This window comes from Lagenorhynchus albirostris, chromosome 19 (genome assembly GCF_949774975.1).
Source record: "Lagenorhynchus albirostris chromosome 19, mLagAlb1.1, whole genome shotgun sequence".
NCBI classification, from domain to species: Eukaryota; Metazoa; Chordata; class Mammalia; order Artiodactyla; family Delphinidae; genus Lagenorhynchus; species Lagenorhynchus albirostris.
Window position 1 is genome coordinate 13,360,192 of NC_083113.1, and position 21,702 is coordinate 13,381,893.

The following is a 21,702-nucleotide window of genomic DNA, read 5'->3' on the forward strand; positions in this document are numbered from 1 at the left end:
CCCACCCCCACCCCCACCCCCGCCCACAACTCCCGGGGAAGGCCCCGAAGCCCCGCCTCGCCGGACGTGACGTAAAGGGGTATGGGCCTTGTCTGGCTCCTCCCGTCTCCATTCGCGCGGTGAACCGCGAGCGCCTGGAGCTAGTCCAGGTTAGGTGTGGGGCGCCGGGATCGTGGTCCCGATCAGTGGGGCCCCTCGCAGCACCCTCGCAATTACCCCTACGTCCCCACACCCTTGAGTGACTAGTGTAGTCTCCCTATAACCCCCGGCGACGAGTCCGGCAGCGCGCCCATTCTTCACGCAGCGCCGGGAAGGACTTTCGAAGAGTTGGGAATTCTACTTGCGTGAGTTCGAGACCCGCCTCTGCTAGTTCCTAGCCGTGTTACCTTGAACGAGTGACTTCCTCTCCCAACCTCCTGCCCCAGCCCCAGACTCAGTTTTCTCACCTGTAAAATGAGGATACATTATATTACTTTACTGTTTTGAAAAATGTGTGTTCAATGCCACAAGAGCCAGTCACTTTTACCAACTGGGAAACTGAGGCCCAGAGCAGTGAAAGAATTTGCCTAGGGTTCAATGACGGGCAAAACCAGGGTCTTAATCTCTGAAGCTAGAACGCCTGGTTTCAAAGCTTGGCTCCAGCACTTACTTCCTGGATGACCTCTCCCAACAGACTTGTCTCTTCAGAGCCTCCATTCCCCCATCTGTAAAAAGGGTTGTTATGGGGATATTTATTTATTTACAACAGCATTTACATTTGTATACTTGCTTTGTGCCAGGCGCTGTACTTACCGCTTTGTACCCAAAATCTTGTAAGGTAGGATTGATCATCATCCCCATTGCACCGCCAAGGAAACAGAGGCACAGAAAGGCAAAGCGGTGAGTCAAGATCACACATCTAGGGAATTCTGACAGTCCAATGGTTAGGACTCTGTGCTTCCACTGCAGGGGGGCTGGGTTCGATCCCTTGACGGGGAACTAAGATCCCGCAAGCCGCGTGGAGAGGCCAAAAAAAGGGGCAAAAAAGATCACACATCTCAATTGTGTAGATTTGAACTTTGGCCCATCTAATCCAAAATTTAGGTCTTTGGTCACTATTTTTTTTTAATATTTATTATTTTATTTATTTTGGCCGAGCCAGGTCTTAGTTGCAGCATGCGTGCGGGATCTATTTCCCTGACCAGGGATCAAACCCCGGCCCCCTGCATTGGGAGTGCCTTACCCACTGGACCACCAGGGAAGTCCCTTTGGTCACTATCGAGTGATACAACTTGATTTTGAGGCTGGGGGTGTTGGAAGAAGAGCCGGAAATAAGAATATTTTCTGTAAATCAGTCCCGCCTCTGCTCAGAATCCTCAGTGGTTGCCATTCTACTCGGGAAAAAAGCCACAGTCTTCACCATACCTGAGCTGGCTCTGCTTACCTCCCAGACCTCATCTAATCCTTTTCCCCTCACTCACTCTGCCCATTGGCATCTTCGCTATTTCTCTGAGATATCTTCAGCACAGGGACTTTACACTGGTTGTTCCCTCTGCCTGGAACATTCTTTCCTCAGCTATTTCAATCGCTCCTTCCCTCACCTCCTTCAGGTCTTTACTCAAACGATGTCTCCTCAGTGAGGCCTTTCCTTTCCACCCTATTTAAACGCACACTCTTCCCTCCTCTCCCTGCCCTTCCCTGGTTTGTTTTTCTCTTTAACAAGTGTCACCTTATTACATATACTTATGTATTTTATTGTGCCTCTCACCAGAAGCCAGCACCAAGAGGGCAAAGATTTTTGCCTGTATTGTTCCTTGCTGTGTCCCCAGTGCCTAGAAAAGCAAATGGTAAGCGCTCAATAGAAATTTTGAAAAGAATAGTTTTTCTATAAGAAATTTCTCTCATGTATAGAGCTCTTGTTCTGTACCAGCTCCGTGCCAACCTCTCTACAGACACCGTTTCACTGCATCCCTTTCTCACTAACACTGAGCAGGAGGGGATGCCATGGCCCCACTTTATAAATGGGGACACCGAGGCTCAGAGCTCTGCCAGCCTGTAGTCTTTGCTTGTAGCCACCAGGCTATTTGATATGATCTCATGTGTCTGATACCAGGCTTGGTACCATGAGTCACAGCCCTGTAGGATAAGTTATTGTCATAGGTACTTTTTGTATATTTTGCCCCCAAGAGTGAGCTGCCACCTCGCTCCTGAGTCAGACCCTTGTGTCTGGAAGAGCACAGGGGGTGGTTTCTGTTTTGAAACAGTCACCTGGAAAGGGGCATTGGGCACAGACCCAGGGCTCTAAAATGAATCATCTCTTTACAGACCAATGGGAAGTCATAGCAGGGTCCCCCTAATGCATCATACAGGCTGGGAAGCTGAGATCCAGAAAGTGTTGAGGTTCTTCTGAGGTCACGTAGCACAGGGACAGAGACTTCTGTCCTGGAGCTAGTCCAGGTTAGGTGTGGGGCGGTCTGATTCCTGACAAAGGAAGGTCAGGGAGGTCTGATTCCTGACAAAGGGGGTTAGACAGGGTTTGGGGGAGGCAGTTCTGTGTGGGGAGTGTCATATCCTCTCTCCTCCCAGCCAGCTGCTTCTATTCCAGACTGTGAAAAGAGGGGTGAGTCAGTTTATGGGGGGGGCGGGGAAGCAGGCTTTAAGCCCGTCCTCCCTCCCCCATCAACAACACACACACCCAGATGGGCTGGGAGCCGGTTTTCGGGGATGCCAAGGCTCCTGAGTCAGCACGGGGAATCTTGGCCGAGTGTGTTCTGGAAAATGTCAGGCCTACGGGAAACAAAGGGCTCCCACTCACCATCCTGCAGGTGGGCGGGGAGCTGAGAGAGCAGGGTGTAGGAGGGAACAGGGGCCCAGCGTGCAAAGGGCTAGGTGTGAGGGGGTGCATGCACACCGAGGGAAACAGCTGGTGAGCAAGGCAGGGGGGTTATATGTGCAAGGGAGGAGGTTGGGTACCAGGATATGGGTATTTGAAGCAGAGGGTGAGTGTGCAAAGTGGAGGGGCTCCATGTGAAAGGGAAATGTTTGCTGGGAAGATGTGTGTTCAAAGGAGAGATGTTGAGCCTACTAGGGGTACAAATAAGGAAAACGGAGGCTGACAAAATGTTCGCGCAAAGGAGAGGTGTGGAGTTTGTAAAGGAGAGGAATGTTTGTAAAATAGACGGGTAGGAAACTAAAAGGTCCGCCGCGGACAAGGCACTTTGAAGTGAGTGGAAGGGCACAAAATAGCACGTGAGCGCTTCGGCTGTGGCCCAGCCCACCCTACCCTACCCTTAGGCCGTGGCCCAGCCCACCCTGAGGCCCCTGATCTGCTCCTCCGTCATTCGCTAGCTGACCGGAGGGGGCGGGCATGAGAAGCCTTCCAGAAATGCAGGAGCCGCCCCCCGCCCCCCCCCCCCCCCCCCCGCGCGCATAGCTGACCCAGAGCCGGGGAGTGGGTGCTTAGCAACCGGGGGAAGTACCCAGTAACGGGGTTGGTAGGGGGGAACACCGGAAGAGTTGTGGGTGCCTAGCAACCGAGGGGAAGGCGGTGCCTAGCAACGATGGGGGTGCTCAGAGGAGTGGAGAGGTAGCCCTGGAGGATCTGTGGGTGTCTAGCAACAGGGGAGGACCTTAGCAACGGCGCGGAGTGGGACCAGGGGAAAGTGGTTTGAAGAGGTGTTCGGGAAGAGCTATGGGATCTTAGCAACGATAGAGGGAACCAGGCGAAACTGGGGGCCTGTTAACAGGGGAGGAAGTCTTTGGTGGTGGGAGTCTTAGGGTGGACACGGAGGAATGTGAGGCAAAGATGGGCAAAGCAGGGAGGTCAGTCCCACAATTCCTACCCGAATAATCCCTCCTCTTCTCCCCCAGACAATGTGGCTGGAGGTGGGGGGCCTACTACGGGGGACCTGTGGACAGTGGGGCCGGACTACTGGTCGGCCTTGTGGGGCCCTGGGGCCTGGGCCCCTCTGCTGGGTAAGAGGCTGGGGAGGGGTCTCCAAGGGGAGGAGGCTGAGGGAGGCTTCAGGGAGTCAAAGGACAGGGAGGGGTCTAAAGGGGCCAGGCTGATGGTACGTTCTCCACTCGTTACCGGTGTTCACGTCTCTTGCAGGGGCCATGTGGGGGTCCTTGGACCCAAAAGCTTCACCAGGATGGGCCTGGCAGGGGCCTGGGTGAGGAGGACATTCGCAAGGCACGGGAGGCCCGGATCAGGAAGACAGCCCGGCCCCAGGTATCATTGCCCCACACCCAGCAACACCCATGAAGGCAGCTGGCCTCCGGAGCTTGGGGAAGGGTGTGGTGGCAGGTTGGTTGGACTTCCTGGGTGCTGTGTCCACCTTTTCCCGCTCAGACCTTCTCTCCGTTTCCCAGCTGAGTGACCGTTCTCGAGAGCGCAAGGTGCCCACCTCCCGCATCAGCCGCTTGGCCAACTTTGGGGGTAGGTATGACTGTGGGAGATTGTGACCTAGATCAGAGGAGGTGACATTTACACAATGAAGCAAGGGAGAGAGTGGATCAGAGACAGAGAGAGGAGGGAGAGATGGGAAAAGAATGAAGGCAAAGTCTTATAGAACCAAGAGAAATAGAGAGGAATGTTGTGTTTATTGAGAACTTGGAATGTGCAGGGCCCCATACACATATGGTCTCTGCACTGAATCAATGAGTGTTTGTTTCCGTTCTATAGATGAGGAAGTGGAGGCTAAGGGAGGTGAAGTGACTTGACCCCGGGTCATGCAGCAGGATTATTCGAACTTCAGGTCACAACCTGCATGAACTAATTTTCTTTTAATTAATTATTTATTTATTTATGGCTGTGTTGGGTCTGCTGCGTGCAGGCTTTCTCTAGTTGCGGCAAGTGGGGGCTACTCTTCATTGCAGTGTGCGGGCTTCTCACTGCAGTGGCATCTCTTGTGGAGCACGGCTCTAGGTGCACGAGCTTCAGTAGTTGTGGCACGTGGGCTCAGTAGTTGTGGCACACGGGCTTAGTTGCTCCGCGGCACGTGGGATCTTCCCGGACCAAGGCTTGAACCCGTGTCCGCTGCACTGACAGGTGGATTCTTAACCACTGCACCACCAGGGAAGCCCTGCATGAAATAATTTAGCAGGTTGCAACCAGCATTAAAAAGAAGAATGGAGGACTTCCCTGGTGATGCAGTGGTTAAGAATCCACCTGCCAGTGCAGCGGACACGGGTTCAAGCCCTGGTCCGGGAAGATCCCACATGCCGCGGAGAAACTAAGCCCGTGTGCCACAACTACTGAGCCTGCTCTCTAGAGCCCGCGAGCCACAACTACTGAACCCACGTGCCACAACTACTGAAGCCCGCACACCTAGAGCTCGTGCTCCCCAACAAGAGAAGACACCGCAATGAGAAGCCCACGCACTGCAACGAAGAGCATCCCCCGCTCGCCACAGGTAGAGAAAGCCCGCGCGCAGCAACGAAGACCCAACACAGCTAAAAAAAAAGAAGAAAAGAAGAAGAATGGAAAATATGTGTACATGTAGAGTAAGGGAAAGTCTTGTTTCATGAAACATTATATATATATCGGTCTCTACTGGTTATAATGCGAACGTCTTCTTTACTGTGGATCATGGTTCAGGTTTTAAAGATACCGATTGAAGGAGTCAAATACACTGGTTAGACCTTTGGCACCAGGCTGCGTGGGGTTCAACAGGTGATTCTGCCGCATCCTCACTTTGTGACTCTGGATAAGTTACTTAACTTCTCTGAGCCTCGATTTCCTTTTCTGTAAAATGGAAGCTTTTCTGTAAAATTTCTCTCATGAGGGTGTGAGGACAAGATGAGTCAATGCATAAAAGGCACTGGGAATGGTTCCTGGCATGGAGAAAAGTGCTCAGAAAATGCCAACTACAATTATTTACAGAGATGGTGACAGTGAAAGAGGCAGAGTGACTCGAGATGTCTTTAAGGACAAGGAGACAGAGGAGGCAGAGGAAATCAGAGCCGGAGAGCTAACATCCAAAGGAGGAACTGAGGGAAAGAGGCCTAGACAGACATGCCGGGTGGACGGAAGGGCAGAGGTGGAGAAATAACTGACTTAGAAAAGGAGAGGTGAGCATGAAGAAGAGGAGATGTGGACAGAGAAACAGGAGTCATAGGAAGACAGAGAGTCCTGGGGGGATCATTTCGGGGCCTTCTTACCCATGGCTGCACACTAGAATCAACTGGGATGCTTAAAAGAAAAAGAATTCTGAGGCCTCATCTCAGGCCAGTTCAACCAGAACCTCAGTGGTAGGGCCTGGGCATTGTATTTACAAAAGCTCCTCACATGACTCTGTGTGCAGCCAGGGGTGAGAACCACTAACCTGGGAGACAGAGACAAGGAGAGAGGGATGGAGAAAGAGGTAGTCTCACCTCCAAGGGAACCTCAAGCAGGGAGAAAGTGAGTAAGAGACTGATTTGGAGACAGAGGGATGCAAAGAGCTGACTACAAAGAGTTGGGAGACAGGTATACATAAAGAGAGACAGAGAGGAGAGAGGGTCAGCGGGGTGGGGAGAGGGTGGGGGAGGAGATCTCCCCAGGGCAAGTGGGCACTCAGGCTCCTCTCTCACTCCCCAGGACTGGCTGTGAGCTTGGGGCTGGGAGCACTAGCTGAGATGGCCAAGAAGTCCCTGCCCGGAGGACGTGTACAATCAGGTACGTGAACCATGCTGCCTGGGTCCACACCCTGGCCTTACTGTGTGACCTGGGGTAAGTGGCTTCACCTCTCTGAGCCCCGGTTTCCTCAACTGGAGAATGGAGCTGATGATAACATAGCCACCTCTTAGGGTCATGGTGGAGTGCTCAGAACAGGGTGAAGCTGCTGTCAGGATGGTGTTGAGTAGAAGCAGGTCATGAGAGAAAAAAATGTAAGCCATCCAGAGTTGAGTGCTTAACTGTGACCAGGAGAGGAAGTGTGAAAACGGGAGTGCCGGTGAGGATCTGTGGACAACAGAGACAGACTGGGCTGTGTAGAGATCAGCATTTGTGGGTACGATTCCGCAACATGTCGATGTCTTGAAACAAAAACGGGTGGATATTCTAGATGAAAAAGAGACTAGAGAGATAATAACTGACAAATGGAACGTGTGAGCCATGGTTGGATGTTCGAAAAGAAAATAACTATGAAAGACTTCTGGGTGGGCTTCCCTGGTGGTGCAGTGGTTGAGAATCTGCCTGCCAGTGCAGGGGACACGGGTTCGAGCCCTGGTCCGGGAGAATCCCACATGCCACGGAGCAACTAAGCCCATGAGCCACAACTACTGAGCCTGCGCATCTGGAGCCTGTGCTCCGCAACGGGAGAGGCCACGACAGTGAGAGGCCCGCGCACCGCGATGAGGAGTGGCCCCCAGTCGCCGCAACTGGAGAAAGCCCTCGCACAGAAACCCAACACAGCCCAAAAAATAAATAAATAATAAATTAATTAAAATTAAAGAAAAAAGAGAGATAGAAATCTAAACACTTTCAAAAGAAAAGCCTTCTGGGGACGATTGGGAAAATCTGAATATGACTGGGTAGTAGGTATTCAAGAATTAGCGTTAATTTTCTTGGGTGCGATGTTGGCACGGTGATTGTGTAGGGGATTATTATTATTCACACAAGTGGAGTGCAAATCAGTCAGCAAAAGTATTGGTCAGTGTCTGGGTACACACGCACAGATAAAGTGGGTGAGGCAGCATGTTAGAACATTGAATCAGGTATTCACAGTGCTACGAATGCAGTCTTTCTGTCTATTTGGATCTTTTTCAAAATAAAAAGTTGCGGGTAGGACTTGCCTGGTGGCGCAGTGGTTGAGAGTCTGCCTGCTGATGCAGGGGACACGGGTTCGTGCCCCGGTCCGGGAAGACTAGAGAAAGAACTAGAGAACTAGAGAAAGAACTAGAGAAAGCCCTCGCACAGAAACAAAGACCCAACACAGCCAAAAATAAATAAATAAAAATAAATAAATTTATTAAAAAAAAAGGAATGTAGGACTGATCCATGCTATCGTGTGGTTGAATCTTGAAACACTATCCTAAGTGAAAGAAGGCAGAGACAAGAGGCCACATTTTTTTTTTTAAGGCCACATATCATATGATTCCATTTATCTGAAATGTACAGAAGAGGCAAGTCTACAGAGATAGAAAGTAGATTAATGGTTTCCAGGGACTCAAGGGGAGGCAGATGCGGGAAATGGGAGGGGGTAACTGCTAACAGGTTAGCAGTGATGAAAATGTTCTGAAATTGATTGTGGTAATAGTTGCACAACTGAATACACTAGAAGCCATTGAACTGTGCACCTTAAAGTGGGTGAATTATATCTTATATGAATTATATCTCAATAAAGCTATTAAAAAATAGAATGAGAACCCCAAGAACTTGTTTATGTGGGGTTGTATTTATGGATATTTGCTGTATTCGAGATTAAAACTGAAAAAAATTTTAAACACAAGAATACACACACACACATACACACACTCTCTCTCTCCATCAGCCGTCAGAGAAATGACAGCATCACAGGTCACAGCTTCTGGAAAACTCTACTGAACATTTGTGGGTGAATGAGAGTGAAAAAGGGCAAATAACATATTAATATTATTATGAAAATAGTTCTGATCTCACAGACCCTCCTAAAGGGTCTCAGGGGCCCCCAGAACACACTTAGAGAAGTGCTGCCCTCGTTCTCCAGAAGCTCTTCTCGTGCCGTATTCTGGTACCTCCCCCCTCATTAAGGGTCTCCACTGTCTTGGCTTCTGACCCCCTGAGATTAGTTTTGTCTGTTTTTGCTCCTTTATACGCACGTAATCAGACAGTGTATTCTCATATGTGTCTGGTTTTTTTGCTCAGCATTCTATCTGAGAGATGCATCCATGTTGCTGTGAGACTGATGGTCATTTGGGTTGTTTCCAGCTTGGGACTGTTATGAATAATGCTACCATGAGCCTTCTTGGAGTATCTGTTGGTGGACACATTTATGCCTTTCTCTTGGGGATATACCTAGGAGGCCAATTGCATCAGGTATAGGTGTGTGCTTTACTGGAAACTTCCCAGCTGCTTTCCAAAGGGCTTGGGCCATGGCAGTCTCATCGGCAGTGTCGAGGTGCTCCACATCTTTGTCAACACTTGGTATTGTCTTTTTTGCCTTAGCCGTTCTGGTAGGTGTGCAGTGGTGTCATACTGATTATTTTTGTGGTTGCCATACTAATGATTATTCTCTCCACCCCAGAGGGAGGCTCCCGGCCGGGCTCCAGCATTTTCCTTTCGGAGGCCAATGCCGAGCGGATTGTGCAGACCTTGTGTACGGTTCGGGGGGCTGCCCTCAAGGTTGGCCAAATGCTCAGCATCCAGGGTACAGCATAACCCTTGACTCCTGACCCCTGACCTCAGTTCTACCCTACCCCACCTACCACCAAGCCCCAACTTCAGACTCCCACAGGGGCCCCTCCTGGCCTCTCCCCTCACTGCTTCCCTCTTCCCGATGTCTCCCAAGACAACAGCTTCATCAGCCCCCAGCTGCAGCGCATCTTCGAGCGGGTTCGCCAGAGCGCCGACTTCATGCCCCGCTGGCAGATGCAGGTGAGCTCCCAGAGGGGGAAAGGCTGGCGAGGGAGGCGTGCCCCACCTGCCTGGCCCTCCTGTCTTCATGGCTGTGCTCCCCATCTCACTCTGAGCCTGTGTCCCCATCTGTTAGATGGGGACCACTAAAGCACACGTCTCATAGGATTGTTGTGATAAGTAAATGAGAGAATGGTGTAGAGCACTTAGTCGAGTTCCTGGCAGGCTCAGGGCTCTGTCAGGGCTGTTAAAGAGGCGGTGAATGGGCTTCCCTGGTGGCGCAGTGGTTGAGAGTCCGCCTGCCCATGCAGGGGACACGTGTCCGTGCCCCGGTCCGGGAAGATCCCACATGCCGCGGAGCGGCTGGGCCCGTGAGCCATGGCCGCTGAGCCTGGGCATCTGGAGCCTGTGCTCCGCAACAGGAGAGGCCGCAACGATGAGAGGCCTGCGTACTGCAAAAAAAAAAAAAAAAGAGCGGTGAAGTGCTGTGGTCAGGGACCAGACTTCGGGAGTTCAAACCCTGGCTCTGCCACTTACTACCTGTGCGGTTAGACGTGTGGCCTGCCCTCTCTGTGCTTCAGTTACCTCATCTGTGATCGGTGGTAGTGATAGCAACGGCCACATCATGGGGCTATGGAGATCAGTGTATGTGTAAAGCACTTTGAAGGGTCCCTGACACCCCGTAAGTGACATGCAGGTGTTACCTGTTCTTATTACCGGTCTTTTAATTAAAGGAGAGAGTGTCTGTAAATAGACTGGCACAGCGCCAGGCACTGAGTAAATGCCTGGGCAAGGGTGTGGAATCCAGAATCCAGCTGCCTGCCTTCTGAGCTCTGTTTGGCTCCCTTGCCATGTGACCCTGAGCAATTACTGCCCTCCTCTGAACCACTTTATATAGGGCCCAGCCCACAGGAAGCTCTCTGTAAATTTTAGTTCTTCTTTATCACGTTAACTTTTGAGTTAATAATACAATATATGGGTATAATGAAGGATTATTATCAATCTTAACCTTACATAATAGCAATCCACACATCAGCCCGCACAGCCTTGGGAGTATGGGCTCAAGCTGGGCCTCCCAGTCTGCCAGCGCCTGGCTCATCACCTTGGTCAAGAGGTCTCTCTGAGCCTCAGTTTCCTCATCTGTAAAGTGGGGTAGCAGCCAAGAGCTTGGCCCAGGGCCCCACGTGTGGTGAGCGGGGTTATTAACGTGCACAGCGCTCAGCACAGAATGTGAACCCGGCTGCCTGAAACCATGGTGATGATTGTCATGACCACTATCCCCAGAGAGTTCTGGAAGAGGAGCTCGGCAGGGACTGGCAGGCCAAGGTGGCCTCTCTGGAGGAGGTGCCCTTTGCTGCTGCCTCAATCGGGCAGGTGCACCAGGGCGTGCTGAGGGATGGGACAGAGGTGGCCGTGAAGATCCAGGTGAGAGGGGAGGTGGGGCGGGGGTGGGCTGGGCACCCGGCCGCCCCAGAGGGGTGACTCCCATCCTCCTCCCCTCCTCCCCTCCCAGTACCCAGGCGTCGCCCAGAGCATCCAGAGCGACATCCAGAACCTGCTGGCAGTGCTCAAGATGAGCGTGGCCGTGCCGGAGGGTGAGGCGCCCAATCCACCCTGACTGTGGGAGGGTCGCCCTGAAGAGGGAAAGAGGGGCTAGATGGGGGGGGCGGGGGAGGTGGAGGGCCAGCTCGGGGCAGGGCGTGCCCTTGTGTGTGGGAGCCTGAGTGAACGCCTCAGTCTGCGTGTTTGAGACAGAACAAAAGGACACCGCGGCGGGGAAAGCCCAGAGTAGTATGGGCGTGTGAGAAAAAGACAAACTCAGAGATGCCAACAGGAGCCCAGACAGAAATCCAGAAACAGACACACAGGGGGTGTGTGGAGAGGGACTGCAGGCCTGAGAAAGAACCACAAAAACAGGAAGGGAGCGTAAGTGGGACCTCGGGTGTGTGTCACAGCATGTGAGACAGCGCCTGGGGGAGATGGAGCAGAGGTGTGTGTGTGTGCGCGCGTGCACGAGAGAGCGAGCGAGGGAGAGAGAGAGGAGAGAGGGAGGGAGTCATCCCCAGAAGTAAGCTTCAGAGACACTGAGAGCAGTGTGAGAGAGTATGAAAAAAAGGACAGAGAGGGACTTCCCTGGCGGTCCAGTGGTTAGGACTCCACGCTGCCACTGCAGGGAGCCCAGGTTCGATCCCTGGTCAGGAAACTAAGATGGGAACTAAGATCCCACATGCCACGAGGCGCGGCCAAAATATTTTTAAAAAGGAAAAATGGACAGAGAATAGGCGGCAGATGTGACTATGATGGGGGCCTAAGGACCGCTGTGTGTGCCTGAGAAAGAGACCCGAGCAGAGAGGCTTCCGTGGAGCCCGCAGTTGCGTGAAGGACAGAGGGGGAGTGCGTGGCCAGACAGTGCGGGTAAAAGGCATGGAGTGGACGGGGTGAGGGACGGTGAGACAGGGACAGAGTGAGAGGCACGACTGGCAAGAGAAGACATCCCTGAGTGGGAGCCTGAGGGGTCGGGCAGGGGGCGAGGGGCAGGCTGTGGCCTTCCCTGTCTGACACGGCTGCCGCCCCTCAGGCCTGTTTGCAGAGCAGAGCCTGCAGGCCTTGCAGCGGGAGCTGGCTTTGGAATGTGACTACCGTCGTGAGGCGGCTTGTGCCCAGAACTTCAGGTGAGCCGAGGCCCCTACAGGCCCCTGGAGGCCCCCTTCCTCCCTCCAGCTTCCCTCCCGGGCTGAGAGAGAGGTGGATGCCCTCACAGCCTCCGGCAGCTGGAGCCCTGGGGTAGGGCTGACAGACTCTTTCTCTTCATTTGTTCATCCATCCATGCCTTCACTCATTACTTCGTTCACACCCTGTGTCCTCTGTGAGCTTAGGCAGGTCACTTCCTCTCTCTAAATGTCTCTACTTTCTCATCTGTCAAATGGGACGCAGAACCACTGCAGTCTGATGGGGGAGACAGACTTGTCAACAGGCACTCCGTCACACGAGATACCGTTACACCCACCAGACTAACAGAGATGAAGCAGTCTGTCTGTGTCAAGAGTTGGAGAGAACGGGGCTCCAGGGCATCCTTTGTACACTGTGGACAGAGGGAGAAATTGACACAAGCATTTTGGAGAACGGTTGGGCATCATCAAGCCTCAGTGTTCACATCCAACCCAACAGTTGCGCTCCTGGCTAAATACTCTAGTGACCCTTAATGCCAGTACACGCCATCAGACTTCGAAAATACTCAGAGCCGCAACAGCCCCAAACTGGAAACAACCCAAATCTATCAAATTCATCCAACAGGGTGGATAAATAAGTTACGGTATGTTCATCGGCACAATTCGTACAGCATCAAAAATGAATGAACTACAGCTACACGGAACAGTGGATGTATCTTAGCGGCGTCATGATAAGCGGCAATTAATTACACCTCGGTGAGACCTTCCACAGCGTGGAGCATGGCCCACACGTTTACTGAGCCCGGCTCTGTAGATACGAAGCCAGAGAAAGGGCAGTAGAAGGCAATGGTTAGGGGCATGGACTCAGATGTGGGATCCAGTCAGGATCCAGTCCTGGGTCAGCCCTTAACAGGCTGGGTGGCCTTAATCTGCCCAGCGGCCTTAGGAGAGCGTCCTCCTCAGGGGGAGTGAGGATAAAAGGGAATTGTGCTGACTGAATGCTCAGCAGAGTCCTGCCCTGTGAGGAGCAGATCAAACGTCAGAGATCTGATAAACAAGGACAAAAATACAAGCCCCCGAAGCAGGACCTGGAGATGGAGAGTGTCAGCTGGGCTGGGCCAGAGCACTCCAGTGTGGGATCTGGGGAGACCACCACCTCACGGGATTTCCCAGTGCTCTTAGGATAAAACCCACATCATTTCTCATTTCCCGGCTCCTCCCCATCTCCCTGTCCGCCCACCCCCCAACTCCAGCCATCCCACAGGTCCCCAACCAGAGGCCTCGCTCATATTCTTTGCCTCCCAGATATTGCGTTGACACACCTATCTCAATCTATCATTGGTCTGTTTGTTAGAGTGTGGTCTCTGCTGTGTGTGTTGGGGGGTCACGCCTGGGGCTCATCTACTGCTCTGTCACCCAGCATCATCCAGCCCAGGGATGGACACCGAGAAAGGTTCTTTCCCTTTATTAGCCAGTGTTCAGAGTAATGACTCCAAGGAGTGGCCAGTGAGCATCACTGTGGACTCGGAGATTTGTATACGAGTGACTGTTTTTTGGATGGATTCATTGATAAGTTGATGAGAAAGTCATGCTCACCAAGCTTAATGAATACACTGAGTTCATCCCGGGGTGACCAACGGAGAAGTGTTTCCGGAAGGGAGGTGGTAATTGGGTCTCCAGCAGCACCCAGCTTAGGGGCAGACACAGAGTGGGTGCCATGGAGATATTTGGTGAATGAGTGAATGAGTGAAATGTCTGAATGAATGTCCATCCAACCAGGTATTGGCCATCACTCCAGACAGACAGGAAAGAGAAGGGCAGGAGGAAAGGCAAGACCAAGACTGTTCATGGAAGACTCCTCAGAGGAGGGGGAGGCCTCGAGCAGGGCCACAGGGGCCTGAAGTGTGAAGTCCCATCCCCGCCCCTCCCATCTGCCCCAGGCAGCTGTTGGCAGACGACCCCTTCTTTCGGGTGCCAGCCGTTATTCAGGAGCTGTGCACGACACGGGTGCTGGGCATGGAGCTGGCTGGAGGGGTCCCGCTGGACCAGTGCCAGGGCTTGAGCCAGGACATCCGGAACCAGGTACGTGGGGCTCATGGGAGAGTAGGGCGGGTGCTGCCCTGGGGCACAGCTGACAGGGCAACCCAGACCCATGGTCCTTCTCCAGGCCTCAGAGGGCCTTACAGGGGCACATGGCTCTGAGATGTCTGTTGCTCCTTCTTCCCACCCCAGATCTGCTTCCAGCTCCTGAGGCTTTGTCTTCGGGAGCTGTTTGAGTTCCGATTCATGCAGACGGACCCCAACTGGGCCAACTTCCTGTATGATGCCTCCAGCCACCAGGTTGGTTCCTTGTGTTGTGTGTCAGGGTACATTAGCTGCTGTAACAGATATTTCCCAATATGGCAGTAGCTCAACACAGTAGTAGTTGATTACCCAGGTAACAGGCTGGAGTGGCCCTCCTCCATGCAGTGAGTCAGGGACCCAGGCTCCTTCCCTTTTGTGAGTGTGCTATCCCTTAGGACTTGAAAGGCTCTCCTTCCAGTGCAAGGGGAAAGCGAGGTTGAGAGGGTAACCCACTGTCTAACTGCTTTGGCTGGAAGTGACCCATGGTTCCCTTCACCATTCCACCGATAATAACTGGTCATGGGGCTAGTCTAGATGCAGGGGCTGCTGGGAAATGGAGTCCCTGGCCGGGCAGTGGCTCCCTGGTGGCAGTGGAGAAGAGGGAGCACCACTTTTGCAAGACAGTCATCATTACCACACCCATCATTCATTTAGAACACACCAAGCACCTACTGCCTCTTGAAAGTGATGCCAAGACAACCTGATCCTTGCCTTCCCAGAGTTCCCAGTCCAGTGCAGGGACCCATCACCAGAGAGTGTGACCAGTAGTTAATCCCTTGATGAGGAAGCACAGGCGAGGGGCCAATGATGGGGGAGGCACAGGGGGCGGTGGGAAGCCAGGAAAAGTGGCTGACCCTGCCTGGAGTGGGTGGGGCCAAGGAAGGTGAAAGCAGAAAGACAAGAGGAGGACAGCCATCCAAGGAGCAGGGAGGAGCATACTTGGCAAAGGACACAGGCTGTCCAAAGGCCTGGGGGCGACAGTTGGGACTGAAAAACTCTCAGCGTGCATGGTTGCTAAGTGGCTCTCCAAAGTGATCTGTGCCATTCTGTCCCCAGAGGGGTCTTTCTAAAACACAAATCTGGCCAAGCTGTCCCTTCTACAGCTTCCAACACCCTCAGGATCAAGTGAGCCCTGTGCTGAGTGTGACATGACCCCCCTTAGTCCAGCCTCAGTCCCTTGACACCCTCTTCCCCCCAAGTGCACAGACAGCCTGCATCCCTCCAAGGCTCGCACCCCAGGGGGGCTGTTTTCCTTCCTCGGGTGTGGTGATAAGAGGCCTGACGTCAATTTACTGGGTCTGAACAGCAGTTTTTGTTTTAAAAGGATAGAATGTGTTGCAGATGGGAGGGATGCATATTATTTCAGGACACTTTTGTTTTATGTTTATATGTGCATGTGCACTGGTGCCCAGGACAATCTGCATTTCTTTTTTTTTTTAATAACTTTATTTTATTTATTTATTTATTTTTGGCCGCATTGGGTCTTCGTTGCTGTGCGCGGGGTTTCTCTAGTTGTGGCGAGCGGGGGCTACTCTTCATTGCGGTGGGTGGGCTTCTCACTGCGGTGGCTTCTCTTGTTGCAGAGCATGGACACCAGGCACGTGGGCTTCAGTAGTTGCAGCACGTGGGCTCAGTAGTTGTGGCGCGTGGGCTCTAGAGCGCAGGCTCAGTAGTTGTGGCACACGGGCTTAGTTGCTCCGCAGCATGTGGGATCTTCCTGGCCCAGGGCTTGAACCTGTGTCCCCTGCATTGGTAGGTGGATTCTTAACCACTGCACCACCAGGGAAGCCCCTAATCTTCATTTCTTGCTGTGGGTTATGATAAACAGTTTGAACTCCGCTGTTGTAGAGAAACTTACACACATGTTCATGGGGTACTGCTTTTTTTTTGCCGTTTTTTAAACATTTCAACTTTATTTGGTTCATTTTATCTACATTATTTTATTTACTTATTTTAAATTTTTAAAATTAATTAATTTTTGGCTGCGTTGGGTCTTCGTTGTGGTGCGCGGGCTTCTCCTGTTGCGGAGCACGGGTTCTAGGCGCATGGGCTTCAACAGTTGTGGTTCATGGGCTCAGTAGTTGTGTCTCACGGGCTCTAGAGCGCAGGCTCAGTAGTTGTGGCACACGGGCTTAGTTGCTCCGCGGCATGTGGGATCTTCCCGGACCAGGGATCGAACCCGTGTCCCCTGCATTGGCAGGCGGATTCTTAACCGCTGCGCGACCAGGGAAGTCCCTTTTTTTTGAATTTTATGTTATTTATTTTTTTATACAGCAGGTTCTTATTAGTTATCTGTTGTATACATATTAGTGTATAGATGTCAATCCCAATCTCCCAGTTCATCCCACCACCACCTCCCCACCCCGCCCCACCCTTTCCCCCCTTGGTATCCATACGTTTGTTCTCTACATCTGCGAGCACTGCTTCTAACAGCAAAACCTAGAAATAACCACAGTGCCCATCAAGCAGATAACTATGATATATTCATGCAACAAAATCTTACACGGCGGTGAAGGAATGAATGAGCTAGAGCGATGGGGATGCATTGCAAAACCATGTCGAACACAAAGAACTTGCAGCATAACTATTATAAATACCATTTAAATGACGTTTTAAAATATGCAAAACATTAGTATGTTTTGTTCATGGATCCACATATGTATAGAAAACATAGCAACACATGCATGAGAATTTCAGGAAACAATTTAATAATAAAAATAATTTCAGGAAAGTGGTGACCCTGGAAGAGAGGGTGGGGATGGGGGGAGGTAGGATCAGGCCCCACTTAGATTGATAGTATTTCATATTTTAAACTGGGTGGTAGGATTTGTGGATGTTGGTTTTACTTTCCCATATATTTTATTATTCTCCAGATTTTTTTTTCTGAGCCTAAAACATGTTATTATAAAAACAACTAGGACCCCCAAAAATAAAAACCACGTCCCTTCAGCTTCACGTGGGGGTGGATTGATGTGTGGAGACCGGAAGCCAGGAGCCCAGGGGAGGCAGCTGGGCGGGGACTTGGGCCGGAGGGGCAGCGTGTGGGGAGAGAGGGACAGACCCTGGCACCCCCATAGACAATGGGGAGCACTGGTGGACTCCCAGTGTCCCTTTCACCATCCTTCATTTCCAGGTGATCTTGCTGGACTTTGGTGCAAGCCGGGAATTTGGGACTGAATTCACAGACCATTATATCGAGGTGAGTTCCCCCAATCCTGGAGTCTCTGAAGGCTCGAGCCTCAAGCCAGATAGTAAGGCTTGTAGAGAAGGAGAAACACAGTATCTGGAATGAAGAAATAAATAATAGTGATAGTAATAGCAGCTAACAAATACCAAGCACTTAATATTATGTCAGGCACCGTTTTAAGTGCTGTACACGTGGTAGCTGATCTGAACCAGAAAGCGACTCTATGAGGTGAGGACCATGTTTAACCCCATTTTACAGAGGAAGTGACTGGGGCTCTGAGACGTTAAGTCACTTGCCCAAGGTCACAGCAGACCTGGGACTCAAACTCAGGGAGTCTGGTTACACAGCCCATGTTCCCAACCCCTCACTAGCTGCCTCTTAAGAGAAAGGCCCACGATGGCCAGCCTGTCACCCCCCCACACCCGATGCTGTCCAGGGCCTTGGTGTCCAGCCTTGTGCTCACATACCTCCCCTCCAGCTGCTCCCTAGTGAGCAGTTCTGTCTTTGAGAAGTGTTTCCTCACTTTATGTTGCCCATCCTTCCCACCCACAGAGGTTGATTTGTCTCAGAGCCCACACAAAACACCATCTCATTAATTTGTTGAGATTGGACATTCGACCTGGGTCTTCATTTTTTTTTGGTTGCGTTGAGTTAATTGCTGCATGAGGGCTTTCTCTAGCTGTGGCGAGCAGGGGCTACTCTTTGTTGCGGAGCACGGGCTCTAGGTGCGTGGACTTCAGTAGTTGTGGTGCACAGGCTCAGTAGTTGTGGCCCACGGGTTTAGTTGCTCCGTGGCATGTGGGATCTTCCCGGACCAGGGCTTGAACCCGTGTCCCCTGCATTGGCAGGTGGATTCTTAACCACTGCACCACCAGGGAAGTCCCTCAACCCGGGTCTTCTAATCACTGGGTCATCAATTCAAACGTTCTCTGACCCCCCTCTGTGCCTAGTCCTATTCTAGACGATACTGGGGACAACAGTGACCAATGCAGTCCAGGTCTCTGCCTTCACAAAACTCACAGTCCAGTAGGGGGACAGACAGAAAGGGCCAGAGTGGTCAGGGCTGGGATGGGAGAATCACGGGGGACTGAGGGAGACCGGATGAGGAGCCTGACCTGACCTAGGGGGTCAGGGAGGGCTTCCTGGAGGAGAAGACATCAGAGTTGAGACCTGAGGGATGAGGAGACCAATCAGGAAGAAACTAGGAGGGTATTCCAGACAGATAACATGGGCAAAGGCCAAGGGGTGGAAAAGGATATTCCGACTAGAGCAGCACTTCTCAAACTTTAATGTGCACGAGAACCCCACCACCACCATGATCATGTCAAAATGCAGATTCTGGTCTGGAGTTAGGCTTAAGGTGCTGCCTTTCTAACATGCTCCCAGGTGATGCCAAAGCTACTTGTACAGGGACCGCACTCCGAGTAGTAAGATCCCAGAGGACCAAAGGGAAGTTCACGTTTGGACTGGGCAGGCAGGTGGGGACAGAGCAGGAGGCAGCAGTGAGGCTGCAGCCCAGTCATGCTGGGCCTCGGAAGCCATGCTTTGCACCTTGTACTTTATTCGGGTGCCCTGGGGAGCCGTGGAAGGGACTGGAGCAGGGGAGGGACATAGAATTTGGAAATTCCTGAATAACGAGTGGTCTTTTAAGACAGGCCGGGAGCCTGGGCGGGTGGGGGTTGGAGGGGGTTCTGACCTGAGGACTGGGGGATGGTGGGGCCACCCTTTAGATGGGGACGAGAAGGAATTGGCAACCCCCCCCACACACACACACACAGGCTCCTTGGGGCCCTCTCTGCAGGCCACTCGAGGCACAAAGCCGAGGCCTCTCTGTGTAGTTGGGACATCCCCTGCCCCTCCCCACCACAGGCCTGTTCAGCACAGCCCTCCTGCCGCCTCCCCAGCCTTTTCCAGTTTAAGAAAGGCCTGTCACACGGACCCCCCAAGGACCACAGGCGTGACAGATGGCCAGACAGGCTGGGGCAGGGGGAGCTGGGACGGAACAGGACCGCCAGCTTTAATCCTGTATTCCCCTTCCTCCCGAGAAGGGGCAGCTCAGTGGTGAAGGGTTCGTCCCGGTTCCCCTCGTCTCCTTGCTGTTCCCCACTCGGAGCCTGTTTCCTCGTCTGTGAAGTAGGGACCCTCCTATTGACCTCTTAATAGTAATAGCAGCTCATAATATTTATGGCCTTTCCTGCACGCGGGCACCGTGCGAAGCACTCCACAGATAGACCTCCTTCATCCTCCAAGGACCTGGCAAGGAGGATGCTTTCATCATCCCCACTATACAGATGAGAAAGCAGAGGCCCCAAAAGCAAAGCGACTTGCCCCAGCATCAGCCAGCAAGTGGCAGACCTGGGATGGAGCCCAAGCAGGCTGGCTCCCACTTCTGTCTGTCCATGTGCCCTCAACTCCTGCCCATCCTGCGTGGCTGGAGAGCTGCTTAGCTCCAAACACCGATTTGCTGAACAAGGGGTTTTCACCAAAGGCCTCCTGAGTGAGCACCACTTGGGACTAAACCCAGCCGGGATCCCTGCCTTCCTGGGGCTCCAAGTCCAGGGCAGGAACCAGGCATCAACAGACATCAAGCAGGTGATCACAGAGATGGCAACCTCAGAGGCAGTTCTGGGTCATGATCACATACTTGCCCAATTAAGTGTTTGGACCCATGGGTACCACTTGACATCTGCTTTCCTCTGTGCTGTTTCACTGTGGTAGTTTCCAGGCAGACTCTGCCTTCCCAGCCAGGTGGTCAGAACACCTGACCACTGCAGCCCCAGGCTCTGGAACAGTCTTGAGAGAGACACAGACAGGGGTAAGGTGGGGAAGGAGAGGCTTCTAGGTGAGAGGGCTTAGGTAGATGAGAACAGAAGGGGGTACTGGCAGGGCCCAGCTTCTAGCTCCCACCTCCAGACCCCTCCTTGAGTCCCTCTGACCCACATCCGTCTTCCCAGGTGGTGATGGCTGCAGCCAACGGAGACAGAGACCGGGTCCTGCAGAAATCACGAGACCTCAAATTTCTCACAGGCTTTGAGACCAAGGTTGGGAGAGTAGGGGCTGGTGTCTCGGGGGGAGTGGGGAGCTGCTTCTCTCTACTGGGGAAACTGTGGATGAGTGAGGAACTCTAAGGGGGCTGCTTATCTGTACTGGGGGTTCTGGGGAGCGTGAGGGAATGGGGGCTGCTTGGCTACTCAGGAATCCTGAGAAAATGGCACCACTTATCTGTTCTAGAGGGAGGAATGGGGGACTGCTGGTGGATATGGGGGGGGGTCGGGGAACAGAGGATGCTTCTCTGTTCTAGAGAGAGTGAGGGCTATTTGTCTACTGGAGGCCCTGAGAGGACAGGAAGGGACCTTGCTTTTGGGAGGAGTAGGGGGCTGCTTGTCACTTAGGGGCTCTGGAAGGGGTGGAGGCTGCCTATTACTCTCTGGGGAGTTGGGGGCTTGTGTTTATACTTGAGACTCTGGGGGAATGGAGGGCTGTATGTCCACACTGGTTGCCTCTGGTTTCCCCGACCCCTAGGCATTCTCGGACGCCCACGTGGAGGCCGTGATGATCCTGGGGGAGCCCTTCGCCACCCAGGGCCCCTACGACTTTGGAGCGGGCGATACTGCCCGCCGTGTGCAGGGCCTCATCCCTGTGCTGCTGCAGCACCGGCTTCGCCCACCGCCTGAAGAGACCTATGCCCTGCACAGAAAGCTGGCAGGGGCTTTCCTGGCCTGTGCCCGCCTCCACGCCCACATCGCCTGCCGGGACCTCTTCCAGGACACCTACCACCGCTACTGGGCCAGTCGCCAGGCATAGCCACTGCCCGAAGCCTCCTAACCAGAGGGATGTCTGCTCCGACCCCTCAGAGACTCCATCTCGGGATTCCAGCCCCATAGCAGGCCATCCCCTGCTCTGAGGCCTCCTTCCCTCTCTGCTGCAGGTCTGGGGACCCACCTTGGGCTTGGGACTAGGGAACTCCAGCTTCATAGCCCCGTTTCCTGCTCTCCCCACTCCAAAGGGAGCATCCAGGAACTCCACCCAGCTAGTAATTTATGTCTGCCAACATGTGACAGAGCCTTAGGCCCCCCCGCACTGCCATTGTGGAGATCAGACTCACCTAGACGGGGAGACCCTGACCTCTGCGTCAGGTCTCCCCCAGATGTGGCCGGTGTTTGAATCTTCGGTCCTAATAAAAGTGGCCCTCCCCTTCCCCCAGCTCT

The 21,702-nt window shown here is 52.9% G+C and overlaps 1 protein-coding gene and 1 long non-coding RNA gene across 10 annotated transcripts; one reads left to right on the top strand and one right to left on the bottom strand.

Moving 5' to 3' along the window:
* The first annotated feature begins 95 nt into the window (after positions 1-95).
* Positions 96-21,692, top strand: COQ8B (coenzyme Q8B). 9 transcript variants are annotated; one of them, XM_060129916.1, is made up of 17 exons: positions 96-344; positions 780-879; positions 1,751-1,826; positions 3,850-3,954; positions 4,091-4,210; positions 4,351-4,417; positions 6,560-6,637; positions 9,186-9,308; positions 9,450-9,535; positions 10,799-10,939; positions 11,028-11,109; positions 12,093-12,186; positions 14,124-14,265; positions 14,416-14,523; positions 17,441-17,506; positions 20,449-20,535; positions 21,017-21,692. In XM_060129916.1, the coding sequence occupies exons 3-17, from the start codon at positions 1,824-1,826 to the stop codon at positions 21,296-21,298; spliced, it is 1,584 nt and encodes a 527-aa protein (XP_059985899.1). In that variant the 5' UTR covers positions 96-344; positions 780-879; positions 1,751-1,823; the 3' UTR covers positions 21,299-21,692. The 9 variants fall into 9 exon arrangements, with proteins under 9 accessions (XP_059985899.1, XP_059985898.1, XP_059985903.1 ...); XM_060129915.1 differs by having other exon boundaries at positions 822-879; XM_060129920.1 differs by lacking the exon at positions 1,751-1,826 and having other exon boundaries at positions 822-879.
* On the bottom strand, positions 16,996-20,286 carry LOC132509214 (uncharacterized). The gene is made up of 2 exons (XR_009536933.1): positions 20,139-20,286; positions 16,996-17,590 (listed from the first exon to the last, which is right to left on the bottom strand). It is a non-coding gene; the product is annotated as an uncharacterized LOC132509214 (long non-coding RNA).
* Positions 21,693-21,702: the final 10 nt, after the last annotated feature.

Coding starts and splice junctions, on each gene's coding strand:
- COQ8B (XM_060129916.1), top strand. Junction 3,955..4,090: donor GGCCTGGGCCCCTCTGCTGG/GTAAGAGGCTGG, acceptor CGTCTCTTGCAG/GGGCCATGTGGGGGTCCTTG. Junction 10,940..11,027: donor AGGTGGCCGTGAAGATCCAG/GTGAGAGGGGAG, acceptor CTCCCCTCCCAG/TACCCAGGCGTCGCCCAGAG.